Here is an 18433-nt window from a genome sequence, read left to right on the forward strand (position 1 = left end):
GACCCGAAAAACAAACAATCAACTAACCTTCATCACGCTGTAAACAAAGCACTCAGTGACGTCTCAGCCAACCTGCCGGCGAGGCGGTCTTCAATGAAACGATCGCAACCACCTAGGGATAATAGCCTTATTTGTTTGTCAAGTCTCTTGCCGTTGGGCATACAACGAAACACTCCAAAGCCCCATTACCGTATGATGAAGTTGTTCCTCTCCTGACACTCCGAGTGTTCCTTGATCGACCCAACGCATCCAATCCGAGCGAAGACTAGAAAATTTAATAGATTTTATTGTTCGATTATCAGTGTTTTTTTAATTTATCACTTTTATCATCACTCGAAATTTATCAGTAGAACGATCTTAGCTAAATGTAACGTACAATAAAGCACCCCACATTTTCCGGATATCGAGTGCAGGCCTGGCCTGGTAGAGTATCAGTCTGCAGGAGCCAGCTCAAATTTCTGCGGTCTCAGACCGGACAGTTCAGCACGCGCGGCTCCTGTCTGTGTGGGTGACGAGCCCCACTCCGTCGGCTCTGGACGCGCGAGATGCGTGACGCGCCGCAGTGACCGTGGGTGTTTCCTCCGCGTCTGGCGGTGGCCTGTGTGTGTCTGCGCGCGCCGCCGGCGCTCTGTCTCCGCTCTGTGTGAGTGTGCGGGTGTGCCGGCGCGTGTGAGAAGTGACGGCTGTGTCTGGACAGCGCCGCCGGTGGTCGCCAGTCGGCCGCGACGCACGCTATCTGTGCCGCCGCCGCGGTGACCGTCTGCCGTCTGTCGTCTGTCGTCCGTCGTCTGTCGTCTGGGTGTTCCGGCGGCAGGCCCCGTTCACCTCCCGTCCCGGTCAGTGGCGGCTGGATAAACGGCCGACTGCTACCGAGCGCCGAATACGGCCGGCGGTGCGCCACTGAAGGCACAGTACGGCCGGTCATCCGGTACGGTGTGCCGACTTGGCCAGTCTGGGCCAGTCCTCGGCTACTCGCACTTACTGGCTAACCCTCGGCAGCCATGGACAGAGTATGTCACGGCACACTACGTAAATGCTGTCCGTCAACGTCATGACAAGCTCCAAGTGATGTTATCTATTTTAATGGCAGTAGTTTTCACGGTAATTAACATCGCGTAAATATAGTAAATATCACACACCTAGCCGAGAACTGAGATGTCATATTCAAAGTGTGTCGCTCACCGACCTAAGAGCACGGATGTTTTGTGTCAAAATGACCTTAGATGTTACACACAAAGGTCAAAGACCGATGATATCGAGCTGTTGCAGTAACAGTGCTGTTGATAAGGATGGCATTCAGCCACGACCAACATTCTCACCTAACATGCATACAAATGCGGAGCTGGGGAATTGAACGGAATTCTTATCTCGCCCGGCGCAAAAGACCATACAGACACACAGCCGTCACTTGCAGTTTGTTGTTATAGGTACTTATACATGGTTCAATGTGAAAGAAGAAATATGTACTCAATTTATTGTATAGGTATGAATGGATCACTGGCGGATAGGAAGGTATAGTTCGTGCCAGATATTTAGATGGCATAGTTTTTGGGGTGGGACTTAATTATTGTTTTCACCTTTGCAAGTGAAATCACAAGGCACACTGGATTGCATTAGAAAACGTTATTGACATTGCCGTCACACAGCTGTCATGTGTTCCGCAACATTCCGGGATATATTTATAGCATACACAGTTCTTAGCAATCTACTGAGTAGTTACGATTGCCGCCTCAATCGCTCCCCTTTTGCTACTGCTGCCCCTCTATTGCATGTCGTATTTATGAAAGTCATTAGCTGGCTGAGCATTGCTGCTCGGCATGCCGAACCTTTGCAAGCACGTAACTTCCACTCCTATCAACACGCTCTTCAGTGCATGTCACTGCAAGGGTCAATGGCTCATGCATGCCTACACAACCACCATGAACAAGTGTGCGCTGCTTGAAGTCCAGTGAAGATTTACCCGTTTGCATGCATCATATCGTGCGCAGCATTGCACGCGCTCTGGCAGTGCCCAACATTGATCTGTCCTGCAATAGTCTGATGAACAGGAACACGGCGTCGACTGTTACGGACCCCAAGAACACGGCAAACCAGACACCGAGCGCGGAACTTCTGTAAGCGCCGTGCACCCGGGACTGCACCAGGGCCGAGCCCACGCTGCAAAGTTTCATCAGATAAAACGCTTCATGATAGTGGGTAGGTATTTCCTTGTACGTTTTAGCAGATGGCGAAGCGCCAACAGCGTTACAGACCGCTCTTTCAGCAAACGTGGTAAAACTATATTTTCTTGCAACGCGTGAAGATGGTGCCACTGGCGGTCGCAGCCGCTGGCAAAAGGGGGGGCCAAAGTCACACTCGCGGGACATAACATTTATCCGTCACCGGGGGGGGGGGGGGGTGATCGGCTAATCTTTTACGTCCACGAGGCGCCGAAAAAGTTGGCATTACTTATGCTTCATCCACCTCATTCTTGCGTGAAATCTTTAGGCTCAATTTAAGGCAAAATCACCAGTTCCATTTCCCGTCCCGCGGTGTTTCCACCGGTCGGGCCACTGCACCATGGCGACGGATCGGTGTAGCATATACTGGAAGGTCGGGCACGCGGATTCATGACCTTACCACTATAAAGTAATTCGGAAAAGTACAGATACATCTTGCTTTAAACAAGTATGTGAAACCCAGAGAGCATTTTCAAACCATGACATTTACCCATATAGATGTGTAGCGGCGGGAGAAAGTAGGTACACCGACCTCTGGAGACCCCCGGCCCCACAGGTTCCTGGTTTTCAAAATTGGCATCTGAGGGCCGCGCGCGACTCGTGCGGGGCCTCGCAACGGCTCTATTGGGGCTCACTCAACCTGTCTTATAGTCCTACTGCTAAAAAGACTGGCCCTGAGCCTTAAGGACTTCATCAGTCTCTGCCAGCCCCACACACCGGCTCATGGGGTCCCGACGTCGAAATATGAGGGAATCTGCGCGGGACCATCAGGACGTAAAGTAATCTCGATCAGGACCAACGTAAGGCTGTGCAGGAGTCTGTGTGAGCCCTGTGATCTTCAGAAGCCCACCCATGTATGTTTTCACTTAGAGGCCAGTTTAGGGCCCTCAGAGACCAGTACAGGGCCTGCAGACTGCAAAGGCCAGTAGTTTGAGACCATCAGAGACCGAGTTGGGCTCTCAGAGGCTAATGTGGGTCCTTACTCATTACAGGCCAACATGGGCCCTCGGAGGTCAGCGTGGGGCTCTAAGAGACCGGCATGAGCCGTCGTTGGACCCCAGAGGCCAGCAGAGGGCCCTCAAAGGCCAAGATGGGCCCTCCTCAGAGGCCAATGCAGGCCCTTAGAGGCCGGCATCGGGTCTTCAGCAGCCAGTGCGGGGCCCTCATTGGCACCTAAATGTTCGTCTTGGGACACCAGAGACAGCAACAGGGCCATTAGATACCGGTGTGAGACCCTCAGACGCCGGTTGGGGCCCCTGAGGCCGGTTAGGGGCCCTCATATGCCAGATGTGGGGCCTCAGAGGTCGATGTGGGCTCTTAGCGGTCAACGTGGGCGCTTGACCGCCACTGAAGTTCGATCAGAGGTCAGTGTAGGACGCTCAAAGACCGGTGTGGAAGCTATATTAATAGCTGGGCGTGTTTTTTTTTTTTAGCCTCGTGACGATCGAATCAGGGCCAGGGCCCCATATACCTATGGGAGCCCATCGGTTGCTTGAGGGGGGAGGGGCAAATGATATGACGGCCCCCTTTATGTGCCTTGGGGGGGCATGGCCCTGATGCCCCCCAAGCGACCGCCACTGTGTACACATTACATACAGGCCTCTGAGATTACATACTAGCTCATGCAAACTCTATGCAGGTCCCGGAGGTCCCACGCTAACCAAGCCGGCATACGGCGTCACCACCGGGCTTCTGAGGTGCACAGCACCAACCCATGAGGTCTTATGTGTCTGTGTCGTAGAGCCACGCTCATTTGGCAGGGCCCACCCGCCACTGGCGAAGAGGGTCTCATGCAAGCCATTGCTGGGCCTACGAGAGCCTCAAGTAAACCCACGCTGATATTCCATATAAGATCCAGCCATACTCGTGAACCGGTGCCAGCGACGCTGACCGCCAAATTGACAGAATGCGAAACTGAGCCCACTCATGAGTGAAATTTACGTCCTTTGATGGCGCAAGAAAGAAAATGAAACATACGAAAAGCTTTTCTAGGACTTTTGTTCGATCTGAAAGGTGGGGCCAAAAGATAGTATGGCCCCACCTTTCAGCACCAAAGGGGGGGCCATGGCCCCCGTGGCCCCCCCCCCTGGGACCGCCTATGGATGGTGCCCACTGGCCTAGAATAAATAATGAATCCCGCCTGAGAGTGGGAATCTTGGCTGGGATGCGCATAAGGAAGAACAGTTTCACGAAGTCAGGTGCGCAAAAGAGACGGCGGTTCTCCCGCAGCTCTCTGCGAGTGTAAATAAATAGCGGGAGTGGCGGTGGGTCATGGTTCACATCACTGTCGGGCACCTGGTGCTGCTCTCCGTCCGAGCCGCTGCCGACCTGCCGCGCGTGCGGGAGCCGCCAGCGCGCTGCAACACTCCACCACACCGGCCCCGAGCTGAGGCGGCAATCATTCATTATCATATGTTTGTGAGTGGCGGTGTCACTGGCTGATAAACAGGGCGTCATCATTATAAAACTCAGCCGGGCCGGCCGGCGCCACTGTTTGGACAAAGCTACCTCACACGTTTGTTTGGGCCGGCCGGCGCTGCAGCGGCCACTGCGCTGGTGATTGAGACGCGCCGGGCCGTCCCGTCCCCACCGGCGCCCCCGCCGGCGCCCCGGCGGCGCCCCGGCGGGCACACCGGTGGGCGCCGTCGGCGGGCGGACAGAGATGTCAGCCCGGCGGTCGGACTGGCCTGGCAGGTGCTGGGTGAACATATCTGCCCTACCGTCAGTTCAGATGCATCGTTCTGGCAGGCACCGCCAGGCCAACATTTACTGTTATGATCCCATGGAACACATTGTGCCTAGAGCGCAGCGCCCCATCAGGCACCTGAATAATCATTTCAATATCTTCCTACAGGAAGCTGCTTCTCTATGTCGGCAACAGTTACGGACTCAGATCGATTCACCAGATCACGATCGTCTCCAGTGGCTGTTATAGACGATCAGCAGCGCCCCGTCCCTTCTATCTGCGGCCGCTGCGGCGGTGGCGGGGCTTCTCCGGTTGACCGACTGGGGGACACGGCACAGACCTGCCGCCCCCGAGGGACCCCTCCCCCGCCCGCCGCCACGTCAGGTCGGCGCGGTGCGGCTTTTTAGGCGGCGCCTCTGTGAGAAGCAGACGGACGGTCTGTTATGAGCGGCGCTGACAGGGCCGTGCGAGCGGACCTGGACGGTATCGGGGAGGCAGCCATGCGCACCGAGCGGCCACCCGCCGACCAGCAGCTCTCAGCCACCAGGCTGTCTCTGGGAGAGGTCAGAGGAGGCCCGTGCCGGCTGAGGCTGGACCTGCCGCGGTGGTCGGCCGGCAGCAGGGTAGTCTGCGGACAGAGTGCGTCATACCGACGTGTCTGGGTGCTGAGGGGTGGCCGTGAGGCGCCGATCGACTCGCTTGATCGGAAGCGTTTGTAAGCAAATGTCCCATGTGGTTTGTACTTCGATGAGTCTTTTGCATTAAAGTTCTGGTGATTTGGGCTGCTTGTGATGATGATACTACACTGCGCATGACTCTCAGACTGATGATTTGCCCATTTGTAATCCATTAGTCACATACTATTTTAGGAACTGTCAGCATTGTAAATGGTAAGTCAGCCTGCTTATTCTTATTTTGCTCTTGTTGGTTGCACGAATTGTGTTTTGCAAAACGCGGGATCCGTTTCGGTACTTGTTCAATTTACTAGTTTTTGTAGCTTCTTTTTGCGTATAGCCTGCGTAATAGTTTGGGAACAGATTTACCCTTCAGCACCAATTTGTAGCAAGCATTGACGATGCTGTAAAAGCTTAATATTTAAAAGCGAATTTGAAGCTAAAAGCAACAAAAGACTAGACCGATTGGTAAAATGCCTGATACTCAAAGACCGCTAACGAAGTGGTCACGCACATCACGATTAACTGTTGTAACCGGGCATATCTAACTCCTAATCGCTGACGAAAAATGTTTATGCGAGCTAATTTTCTCACATCTGCGTTCTATTGCGCTCTGTTCCAATGAGATAGCAACCATCCGGCGATCGCTCGCTGGATAACGTGCAGCACATAAAGTGGAGTAGACCCACGAATGAGGAGAGCTTGCCCTGGTTTTGCTTTAATGCTGATTGTGCCTTGCTTTGTAACTTTGGAATAGCCGTGCATCATTTTATGACTGCTACTTATTTTGACTCATACTTCGGTGCAGCCCGCCACTGAAGAAATGTGCGGTTTTACCATCTCAACAGATGCCTTTGTCTGACGATTTTTAAATACGGAGTGATCCAGGAGTAAAAAACAAACAAGGACAAACTCAAGGGGGGACGGGTGGGGCGCGCGCCTCCCTTGGGGTTTTCAGGGCCCCCGGATGGAATCAGGGCCCCCGCGGGCCGAAGGGCTACGTTGGCCAAAATCACGTCGAAGGCGAACGAAATTCAGGGTATTTCCCATTCAGGGTGAATCCCAAAAATCACGTCAGGACAATCAGGGCCCTCTGACCAGCCTGACAGCTAGGGTCCTTCTTACTAACTGAGGCCTCCCGTGAATAGCCGCTAGTGTCTGTGTCTGACCTCTAGGGCCCCTCTGACTCCTCGGTAGAGAGGAATCCCTCTGTAGGTTATAGGAGGCCCCTTTAGAGAGGAGGCCCTCTATAGAAAGGTGGTCCTCTGTAGAGAGGGGGCCCTCTGTAGAATGAAGGCCCGGGGATTTCTCTGACCCCCCTCGACCAAATCCTAGGTACGTGCCTGACAGCAAAGGATAACCTTGCAACTGCAAGGTTGACAATACATGTAAGCTACATTCCAAGCTTCATTGTAGTCTGCAAAATCGTTCCTAAGATACATAAGCAAAGCATAACCACGATTGAAACTCAAACCGCACATTACTTCTGCAGGGGGCTGTACTATTCGCCAGCCATTCGAAACATATAATTTATGGCTATTCTTCATTCATGTCTATCAAGCATGACGGGTAAATGCATATGAACGTAATTTTGTCAGGAAAATGGCGCACATTACGGCAGCAGCATTTTTGTAGTGCTGTATGTTGATTTTTAATGTTGAAAGGCGCCGAAGTTATTAATTTATCAGGCTCGCCCATAACTTTTAGAACTTTGGGTCTCCTCATGAACAAAACTTCCCTGCACTCCACGTGGATGATTGCTCTAAGGTTGCGCGAAAATGTCTGGAAAATCCCTTGTACCTTTATATTGAAGGTATGATGACAAGCCTTCAATTTCTTTTGGAAAATGACCAACATATAGGCATCCCGCATCGCGTTTCACAGCGCGGCGAATGACTGGATGCGGAGCGAGCAGTACCTGCGGTCGTAGGCTGTGCCGCCGCACACACCTGTCGTGCGGTGCAGTCTACCTGGCCAGGTAAACCTGAGATCGCCGCTAGAGATGCCCTTTTTGAACCCGCGAACCCGCTTTCTGCGGGTTTTCAAAACCCGCAGGGTTTTTGGCGGGTTCGAGAAGCAAAACTTGTCGTGTGGCGGGTATTTGGCGGTCAGACTTAAGAACCTATAATTTTTTTATTTTTTTTAGATGCAAAACACAATGCCAAGTGCATTTGCTCAGGTTAACGATACAATATTCATCAAAACAACTTTTAAAACAGAACCAAATATAAAAATATATCAAGGAAGCACATTTCAAATGCAAAACTGAAAACAACCAGCAATAGCATCCACAGTCTGGCAATGACCAAACCAGGGTACAAGCAATAAACTACTAAGCATAAATAAATGCTGATGAAAGCATTCCATAAAACATAAAAGACCCTGAAAGCAAACTTATAGGAAGCTGAACTGAAGTCTATGTGCACTGTGCAGTGTGCACTAGATATACATTATGGAAGAACCCAGACTTAAATGAGATGTTGAAAATCAGAGCAAATGCCACATGAGACCTACAAGCTCCTGACTGGAAAAGTAGAAGTGAATCATGAGCAGTTCTTTGAGGTGACACATCAGGGCAGAACAAGAGGACATGAACTTAAGCTTGTAAAGAAAAGGGCAAAACATGTTTCAAGACTTAAGTTCTTCTCAAACCGAGTAGTAAACTTGTGGAACCAGCTACCCAAGGAAGTGGTTGAATCTTCAACAACCAACAGTTTCAAAAATAACTTTGATAAGCTGCGCTGGGCCACAGTTTCCTCAACCTGATCCGAAAGTCTTGTCATGATGTGAGCACCAAACAGACCTGGTCTGACACCAGCTCACGAGACTAAACCTAAACCTAAACCTAAACCATGTTACTTTATTTGCGTCTGGTCGGCATAAAAAGAGCTATCAGCTAAACAAAATTTGATGCAAATTCATTGATTACCTATCCTACTCTATGTTCTGTTCCACCCTATATTACGAAAATAACACACCAATTACCCTTACAAAAAATCAAAATATAGACTGGCCGGCCCAAACATAACGCAATACAATACTGGCGCACTTCCGACATTCTGACAAGGATTGGCATTTGACTGAGTCAATTTTGGTCTCTGAGGCGAAGGAAAGCTGTCATTGATGACGCAATAATTTTCAATCAGTTTTTCTGTCTTGGTTTTTGAATGCCTCAAAATAGCAGTTATACATGTTACAAAACCACGTAGCTGGTCGCATTTATTTCTTTTGTCTTTTTACGTCCTTATCATTTGTATGCCGACAGATGACCGGCCGGAGAGCATTACCAAGACCATCTATAAAATCATTACATTTAATTTAGCATTTACTGTCTCTTTATTTCTAAACCGGTGATTAACCTCTGAATTGTAAAACTTTAGCTGTTGTGTAAAATAATTTAATCAGAATGGCACATGAATATGCATTATACAACAGTGTTTTCGCAACAAGTTCGACTAACTACGGCCGCAATAATTTAGTCGCTGTAACATTCCATCAGCTGTTGGTGACGCTTCTGACGCATGTTTCCAGAAATGCGTGGTTCATTGGTGGTTAGTTGCAAGGCCATGTATGTTATTATAGTTGGTTTTTGCTGGGATTTTGCATGATTTGTTTTATGTGTAGATCGACTGGATACTCATTATTCACTGTGTCACTATTTATTTTTAACTGGAAATCGCATATCTTTTTATATCAACATTCATTTTGATAACAATATCATTTTCCAGAGGCCTAACATTGAGAGGGAGCCAGAGTGAAATTTTGATCCTCAGCCAATGCTGAAGGGTAAGGTGAGAGAAAGATTTTACTGAACTCTTCAGAAAGGAATTTCAAATGTATTGATGCATTATTCATTTTCCACTATCCAGTGTGCACTTCCTGAGGACTTAGCATAGCAATTTCAAGTCCTTACTATTTGTTTGGCTGTCTTTTTCTGCACAGCAATGAAGCAAGTAAGGTTTATATAGCTCTAGCATTGACTCAGCTGTATTTTTTTCTTGCAAAAGTATGTTTTTAAGATTGCGGGTTTTTTGCGGGTTCGGCTCAGCCAAAATCAGCTTGCGGGTAGTTGTGGTTGGGCAAGGGGTAGCTGCGGGGCGGGGCGGGTAATGAAATTGCAAATTTGGGGCATCTCTAATCGCCGCGCTACTCCGCGCTGCTGCTCCGTCCTGAGGGATTCCAAGCGAGCCAGGGTCGGGATGGATGGGGAGGGGAGGGGTGGCGTCGCCATCTTGGAAAACAGACGTCGACTGAAGGCACCACCAGGATTAGCTAAGAATCTGCACCAATGAGGCTGCAGTGCATACTGCATGTGGTGCAATAGAGTTTCGGAGTCGCGGTAGCGTTGATTCGACTCAGATTCCGACTCGGTGCTCTGAGTTCATGGTCAGCACCGATTCAGACTCCTATTTCAATCCGAATTCGACCGGGTCGATTCGGTCGATATGGGCCTAATCGTGGCCCTCGCCGGTAGGTGCAGTGCATGGGTGAGGGTTCACAGTCACACTGTAAAGGATAGGTGCTGTTATCTGAATGCCGGCGCCGCATCGTTTTGTTTAACCCTCGCCCTGGCAGGGCATTTTTCATAACACGGCCTGGCAGGGGGGGGGGGTGGATGCGACCCCCCCTCGCGATTGGCTCCTATGGCACCTAAAATCACCAAATTTGGTAGGTAGGTGGGCCCCCATGAGTTCTCGCCCCTGTGCAAATTTGGTTGCTCTAGGTCAATATTTAGGGGGGTTTTGGGGGGTATAAATGTAAAAATTTCGCTAAAAACAGGTCAAAAGTTTTTCGCTTATAACTTTTGATCTAATTAAGATAGAGCAAAAAGAAAAGCACCAGTGAACTCAGCACGTCAAGGCGCGTCGAATGATATACTTTTTAGCTTGCTTAAGTGTACTTAAAGTTTTTCTTAAATTTTAAGTAAACTTAACTTAATAAATTAAGTTCTAGTTAACCAAATTGCATCATATCGCATATCATTCGATTCGGCTGATCACCAGGAACACAATGGTACCATTTTTTAAGCTCTAGCGTCATTATGTGCCAAGTTATTGGCAAAAACGTCATTTGACCTCAGTTGACCTCATTTGACCTGACCCATGGATAAGTACACAGAGCAAAGAAGCACCAAGTGACCTGCTGCTAAGTACTGTGGTTTCAAAGGACAAAAGTGATAGAAAGAAGCGGATATCTCCATTATTTTCCGAATTTAGTATTTTCCCATAGGCTTAACATTACGACGTAATGACCTCTAACTGACCTCAGGTCAGTGACCTCAAAAAACCCGAACTATATGTTATACAACTCGGTGAACTTAGCACATCCTGAAAGTTTGAAGGAAATCAGTCCAAAACTGTGAGTTGGACAGGTGCAAAAAGAAAATTGAAATTTGACCATGACCTTGTACCGGTTTTTCTGACCTGGTGACCTGACCCAAGGTCACCCGGACCTGAAATTTTCAGGTCATATGTAAAAAGGTTGCCCCATAGGCTGTGCCAAATTTGGCGGCGTTTTACGCTATCTTCGAAAAACCTTAGGGGGGGGTCGCATCGACCCCCCCTGCCAGGGCGAGGGTTAAACCCGCTCAACCTTTTAAATTTAGTACCAGCCTATTTTTAATTTTTAAATCTTACTCTTATTTCATTGTTATCTTGTATCATTGATGAAGGATCGCGTCTGAATATAATATATTTTTTCAATTGTTTTAGGTATGAGCAGCAGACTAATTTTCATCATGCTAATATTCTCAGTACCAGCCCAATGAGTATAAGGTCAGTGACGTAAGTTGACCTTTGATGAAATTGTGGATTTACGTCTGTTGGAATTTACAACAATGAGATTGTGTCAGCTCAACTAAATGAACACAGATACATACATAATGTTATGAATCAACCACGCTGCTCAGCTATTTCCGCAAGCAGCTGTGATTTTTCCTTATTCAGCAGCAGTGGCGGAACACTTTCAATTAAGGGGGGGGGGCACTGCCGACTTTTGGTCCCATTCTTTCCATGCAACGCCCATAGGGCTAATGTTAAAATGCCAAAATCAAAGGGGGGCACGGTGCCCCGGTGCCCTCCCCGTTCCGCCGCCTATGCTATTCAGCGATAGGCCGTAACTGCCGAGGACCTAGGTGCTGCTGACATGACTTTGCCAGTTACTGCCACTCAGGGATCACGCAACTCAAGTATCCAGCTACTTGTGAAATGCTGAGAAAATGCACACCAATGCAGCAATGCTCCAAATTTACCGAGGAACACGATGGTAGAAATTCTGCATAACTTACCGTGTAAGACCGAACACTGGCGCTAGGCGTGTGAGGTCGCAAAACGCCGACTTCCCTCAAAGATCAAAGTTGACGAGGTATTTTTACATGAAGTGTTTATATTATGATGGCACAAGTCAAGTGGTTTCCACAAAAATTGGGATCATTGCTTTATTCAAGGAGCGTCGTTAATCTTCAGTTGTCTGCCACATTTATAGATTTGCAACGGACCTAATGGCGCTTGAGAATCGTGATTAACATCCTTTCAATAAACTGATAAATATATCAGCCGAAGGCACAATAGAATTAACATTTACTATTTACTTTTTCTTATCAACCTTTATTTCAGGGCCTCCTCTAACATGTTAAATGGGGGGCGCCCCCCCCCCCCCCGCAGTCATGCCGCTGCCCCCCCCCCCCCAGTGGAGCTGAAATCGCGTCACTGGGGGGCAACGCAGTTATGCAAATCACGTAGAAAAACGAGGAAATTTCACTATAAGCTTACCAAACAAACCATCCAGACTATATCCACGATCACCACATTACAAATTTCAGTTTCCTTATATCGTCGGTTTCTTGACTACAGGTTTTTTTACAGATTCGCCTAGGATGAGCCGCGGAATGAGGTCTGACATTGCAGATTTTATAATTGAACGCCGACTGAAGCCCGAACGGGGCATCGACTTTGAGAAGGAAACAGCCCGAACGGTCGCCCTCTATAGTCTCAATCAGTTCAGTCAAGCGCTTACGGTTCAACACGGAGAAGTATTATGTTTTTTTTTTGGGGGGGAGACGGGTTTATTCTTGAAGAGGAAATTTTTATACGGTCAAATAAGAGTGCGGCTGAGCTGAGTGCACGATATAAAAAATCCAGTGTTTGGGACTAGCAGCGATAAGCCCTCTCACTTATTGAGGGCTATGATAGACCCCACCCCTAGGTTTTTTGCGAATAACTCGCATAAAAAGTAGCCCAGCGTGGCAAAAGTTTTAGAAGTATTCTCGTGATTACTTCAATTCTACATACTCCTCACTGAAAATGTAATCACCCTGTTCCCTGACCCTCATTCTCATTGACCTGTGGGCTGTTTCTTGAGTCATTTTCAGGCAAGTAGCTTTTTAGGATGGTGAGCTGTTTTCAGGCAGGTAGCTGTTAGTTTGCAGCGTTTGGGAAATCGATACCTAAGCCCTCACACTTTCTGCGGTCGGTTAGATTCCTTACGCACTGCTGTGCCGTTTAATACTTCTTTTAATAAAGGCATTTATTTCATTTTCGGAAAGGCGGAAATTTTCGTCGATTTCGGACGCTGCGGGGGATATCTACCCCAAATGTCACCCTGCCCGTGCCGGTCTTTATCCACCGATATAGGGTCTGGTGGCCTACTATTTCTTTATGTTTTTCAAAAGAAAAAGAAAAATCATGGCATCAGGGCTGTGACGAAAAATAAGTGGCATAATTCCGATGAGAAAACCGGATGTGGGGGTACCCTAGTTTTGGCTTCTGAGCCTCTGCCCCCCCCCAGTGAAAATTCCTTAGAGGAGGCCCTGCTTTATTTTACCTATTTTTTTACAAGCCAAAGAAAAATGTTTCAATGACGCTATATACATATTGGACTTTGGCCACAGTTTCAAGTCAATCTGTTTTATATAAATTCAATAAGCCCTCAGAAAACTTCTGAAAAACGTCACATCTTTTCCAACGCATCAGATAGGGGAAACCAAGACAATATGAATTAACATCCAAAACATAAGTTTGGATGTTTCCAAAACATAGGTTTCCAAAACATAAGTCTTTAAGTCTGGGTGTACCTGAATTGCAAATCACGTCGCAGCAAAATTCACAAATTCACAAATTCTCGAATCATCATCTGAACTGAGCTAGGCCTGATCAGAACTTCTGAGAAAGACCTGAACCACAATGTTCGAGGCCCCTGCGAGAGAAGAGTGATCTTATCATAAGCGGTTATAGGGCCTATAACGGTTCAGGTCTTTCTAAGAAGTTCCGTTCAGGCCTATGCTCAGTCCAGATGATGATTTGAGAAGAGTTGGATGGATCGCAACTCCCGGCCCGGAGCGGCACAGCCGTCCGGCCCGGAGCGGCACTGTCCCAGCCTGTCCCGGACCGGGTGGGCACTGTCCCAGCCTGTCCCGGACCGGGTGGGCACTGTCCCGGGCCGGGTGGGCACTGTTCCGGACCGGGTGGCACCTCCGTGTCCCAGGCCTGGTGGGCACTGTCCCGGACCGGGTGGGCACTGTTCCGGATGGGCACTGTCCCGGGCCGGGTGGGCACTGTTCCGGACCGGGTGGGCACTGTTCCGGGCCGGGTGGGCACTGTCCCGGACCGGGTGGGCACTGTCCCGGGCCGGGTGGGCACTGTTCCGGACCGGGTGGGCACTGTCCCGGACCGGGTGGCACCTCCGTGTCCCGGGCAAGTGTGGTTCCTCTGTGCTTAGTTTGTTTGACATTGCAGATAATCGACCATGTTGAACATTCTCAAGCCGACTGTGCTTCATCAGCTCTCGTCATAGGCCGGTATTGCCGCATTGGTTGCATATGACAATTTTTCAGTTTTTTTTTACGGCATCTGCGAATTTCATAGTGTACCTTACCTAAAACTACCATTATGGATATTGAATCTCCCAAGCCCTGTGTATTTAAAATGGCTCTTTGGATTTTGATGCCCAGAGCATTTGCAGTGGCGAGACTGACCGTGTTTTCTGCGTTTCAGATGAAAGGTCCTCGCTTTTTTAAACCGTCATATCGAAACAGAAAATGCCTCGAATGTGTTTCAGCTTGAAAATATTTTAATTTTCTCCTTGAGTACAGACATGCGGTTAATGGGCTCCAAATAAGAGTAAAAAGTCTTAGTTTTGCATGCATGATACAGGCACCCGTTTTCCAGCCTGAGCAGGCGGTCACCGGTGACTTTGAACGCTGTCCTAGTTCAACTGTCTTCCTGACTATCTGGGAGAGCTGTCCCGGCAGAGAGCCGATCCGCGTCTCGGCGGCGCCCGCGGCCGTATACCCCGCTCCTCTCACCAGCAGGGGATGTGAACGAACACTGGGCGGCAGGAGGAGACGGCGTGGCGCCGGCTGTATACCCGGTCCGGTCCGGTCCGCCGTCTCACCCGAACCCCGCGCGGCCGCGCCGTCCGACCGACCGACCCCCGCGCCGGCCGGCCGCCCCGCGCCGCCGGGTTTCCGGGCAGTGTTGTGACAGTTTTTGTAGATGGCCCAGCGAACACCGGAAGTGTCCAGATGACACTCGCAGCTAGAAAAAGGTCTCCAAACAAACACACGTATCTCAAGTGTCCGTGGCGCGTCGCTTTTAAATGGTGATCTGCGATCTGTTCTAGTTTGTCATTTGTCTCACGTAATAGTGTTGTGCTAACTTTGAAGTTCGCGTGGGAGGCGGAAAGCTGCGCGTTTTATCTTGCGAGGTCGTGGCGAGAATTCATGGGTAACGTTTGGTTAAAGTTGTTCTGTGATAAACTTGATGGATTTCGACTAACACGAGCCGAATCGGTGGCATACTCGTAAGAAAATACTCTGAACGGTTGTACAATATTTTTGTTAAATGCGTTTAGCTTTTCCTAGCATAATGTTGAAAAGCTGCAAATGCCGGTAGCTGCAACGCTGCAACTCATGCGAGAGCAGAACTGCTGAGCTGCTTTTCTTCTCCGTAATTGTGTTTCTTTTTTTAATAGCTTTGTTTCCAACGCCTTGTGCATGCTTTCACGGCCATGATAATATTGATTCTTTTAATTATGAAAGACTAATTCTGCGGGAAACATAAGAACATTTTTTACTTTTCAAAGGTTGTATGATTTCCCTGCAGAGCTCGTCCCCAATAATAGAGAATAATTACAAAATCGCACCGCGCTTACCATAGAACAACTCTGTGAGCTACTCTAACACCTCTATCACCCCGGGGCGGGTCTCACCTTCGATGCTCCTCAGAGTTGAGTTGCAGCCGGACCAGTCAGTGTAGCAGCAGTCCTGCTGCTGTTGGCTGACGGCGCCGGCCGCCGGGGTCAGGTCAGCCGCGCACTGGGACAGCGCAGCCGCCGAGAACGCGCCCACCGGCGGCGGCGAGCTCATGACGGTGGCGGCGACTCCGATCAGCAGGGCTCCGAGCCAGCCGGCCCGCGGCGGCCGATCATAGCGACCCGCCGACACACAGCGGCCGTCGACAGACAACGCGTCACCGACCGATCACCTGAGCGTCACCCGATCCGGACCACCTTATCGTCAATAATCACCTGGGCGTCAGCGATCACCTGACTGTCACCGGGTAATCACCTGATCGTCACCTGATGAGCACCGCCACACTGCCCCCCGGGCCTCACTCAGCCGATCTCACAGCGCACTCGGTCCACAAAAACACGCCGATTGAATCATCCACCCGAGAGCGACTGACGCTAATAAAACGCTGCCGTCAGCGGTGCCGACGCGCGCTGCCTCATGAAATGTTCACACGTCGGTGGCGCCCGCTAATGCCCCTCGACAGGCGGCGGCCGCTCACTGAAAGGCAGACTCCGTCGTCACGGTTCAGAGCAGGGGGCGGGGCCGAGCCGACGGCCGCCAATGGACGCGTCCCCGCGGCCGCCGACAGCAGCCAATCAGCGGCCGCGCCGCGCAGCCCGGTGGGCGGGGCCACCGCGTGTGTCACTCATCGGCCCAGGAGCAACAAACTCATAACTGGGGCCCAAACAGGAGATAACGGGCCGACGGGGCGCCGCCGACCTCTGCCGACGCGCCGTCCGACGGACCCGATGTCTCTGTCTCCGGGAGTGTCGTCTCCGCGAAACACGGCCAGTGGGGAGGGGAGACGCGCTGTCATTTGTGCGCGCCGCTCACCGTCCGGCGCCGCGGGGCCAGCGGTGCCAAACTCGGCCCCCGGGGGACGGGATTAGAGCCGCGCCCGTCCGTCGTCACCCAGTCGTCTCGGCAGGCAGTCCAAATAAATTTGAAACTGAGCGGCTCGTGGTCGAGCTGTATGGGGACGCGGTATGTCCATCGTCTGAGCTCTCGGGGTGAAGGGTGCCGCACATTGTCACCGACATAACCAGTCAGCGTTTTTTTTTTTTTTTGTAAAGCCTTTGTGTCGCTGTTATACACGTTCCTTCAATTCACCTGACGCAGTAGAAGGCAGAGGGCATTTAAATATGGCCCTAGGGACCAAGATGGAGGGAGAATATCAGCTGCTGAAGCCCATGAGGTATGTACACACGCAGTCAGTTTCCAGTTGCCGATTCGGCCTCCACCGGGTCCCATTTCCTACCACATCCTCATTTTGGCTGTATAATCTGGGTCCGGCCATTCCTGATGTCTGAAATCGGCTGGGAAGATTAAACACATTTAACAGGCTCTGTAGGTATTTCAGAGCCTGTTAGAGGAGAGAGTTTGTGTGGTGGCAGTGTTAGTAAGAGCAGTGGCTCTAAGATCTGGGAATTTGTGAAAGCGGCGAGCGGAGGCCGTGAGCTGAAGAGAAAAATATCTGCCGGTGTGCTGACCGCTATGATCGGTGCCGCTGGTGGATGGGTGGCTGCCGCGAGTATCCCCGCCAAGGGCATGTTTGAAGTGTAAGCTGATTAATAGCTCTTTATTGTTGAGCTACCTATTCGCCGACAATAAAAATGAAAATAATTACCCCTCAGATTAGTGCAAAATATTTTTTTGACAAATGTTTGCAGCTCGATGCTGAGAGTTGAGACAGGAGTCACCTTATGGGCAAAAGGGTCCCCGCCTCAATCCGCCTCCGTCCGCGCTGACCGCTGACCATGCCTGGCTTACCAGCGCATGATGTGGCGCCGTTTCGCAGGGATAGCCCCACCGAGGTGAGAGCGGCGCGGGCGCGGCCGACACGGGCGGAGAGCAGCCGTGCGTCTCTCCGCGGAACACATGACTCTGTCGTGTCGTCTCACTTGCGCTCCTGCGGTAACTCATGTCCACTTCTGATAGCAATCGGTTGTTGCTACAGATCTTATCGTAGAATGGTACTTACCATCTTGGCCAGGTGGGTCTCTAAATTCTACTAGTGTGGGATAAAGAGAACCGTTCGGCGAAACCGGCAGCCCGGTTTCAGACGCGTCATAGGCCAGTGGGCCCGGCCACTGTTCGTTCACTTGTACTATGTTCAATCTGCAGAGGCTGACAAGTTTCGCACACATTGACTGTGTTGGTGCGTATGTGTTTGGTAGAGTATTTTTCTTTTTTTCTGCTCCGCCAGCCCAAAGCCAGTCTGGAGCCGAGGATCATTACATCTGGCAGTTTTGGCCAGGAACTAAGTTTTACGCTAAGCCGGTTTATGTGAACCCGAAAGCAATAGCAACGTGGGAGCCTAGCCTTAGCATGTGTGAGTAAATCTAATGATAGTGCTTACTCCTAGCCGAAGTGCCGAAAAGGCCGGAACAAAACACAGACATATAGAGACACGATTCCATTAAATTACATTACGTGACATATTCATACACTTGTGAAATGGTGTCAGACTCAGTGTACTGGTTTGTGATGTGTTTGTTTAGGAAAAATCCTAAATAACAAAAAAAAAACTGACGCCTATTGTAAAGGGGAAAAACCCCGCGCCGAG

General features: G+C 50.1%; 1 protein-coding gene across 1 annotated transcript in view; it reads right to left on the reverse strand.

Annotated features, from left to right (window-relative positions):
• The window catches only part of LOC122390885 (T-box transcription factor TBX10-like), a 49574-nt gene extending 33202 nt beyond the window's left edge, over positions 1–16372 (reverse strand). The window contains exon 1 of the mRNA XM_043384314.1: positions 15786–16372. Within this exon, the coding sequence (XP_043240249.1) occupies positions 15786–15942 (157 nt within the window). The 5' untranslated portion in view covers positions 15943–16372. The remainder of the gene's footprint in view (positions 1–15785) is intronic.
• Between the last annotated feature and the right edge of the window lie 2061 nt (positions 16373–18433).

Source organism: Amphibalanus amphitrite, unplaced genomic scaffold, assembly GCF_019059575.1.
Source record: "Amphibalanus amphitrite isolate SeventyFive unplaced genomic scaffold, NRLGWU_Aamphi_draft 000413F_arrow, whole genome shotgun sequence".
Classification (NCBI taxonomy): Eukaryota; Metazoa; Arthropoda; class Thecostraca; order Balanomorpha; family Balanidae; genus Amphibalanus; species Amphibalanus amphitrite.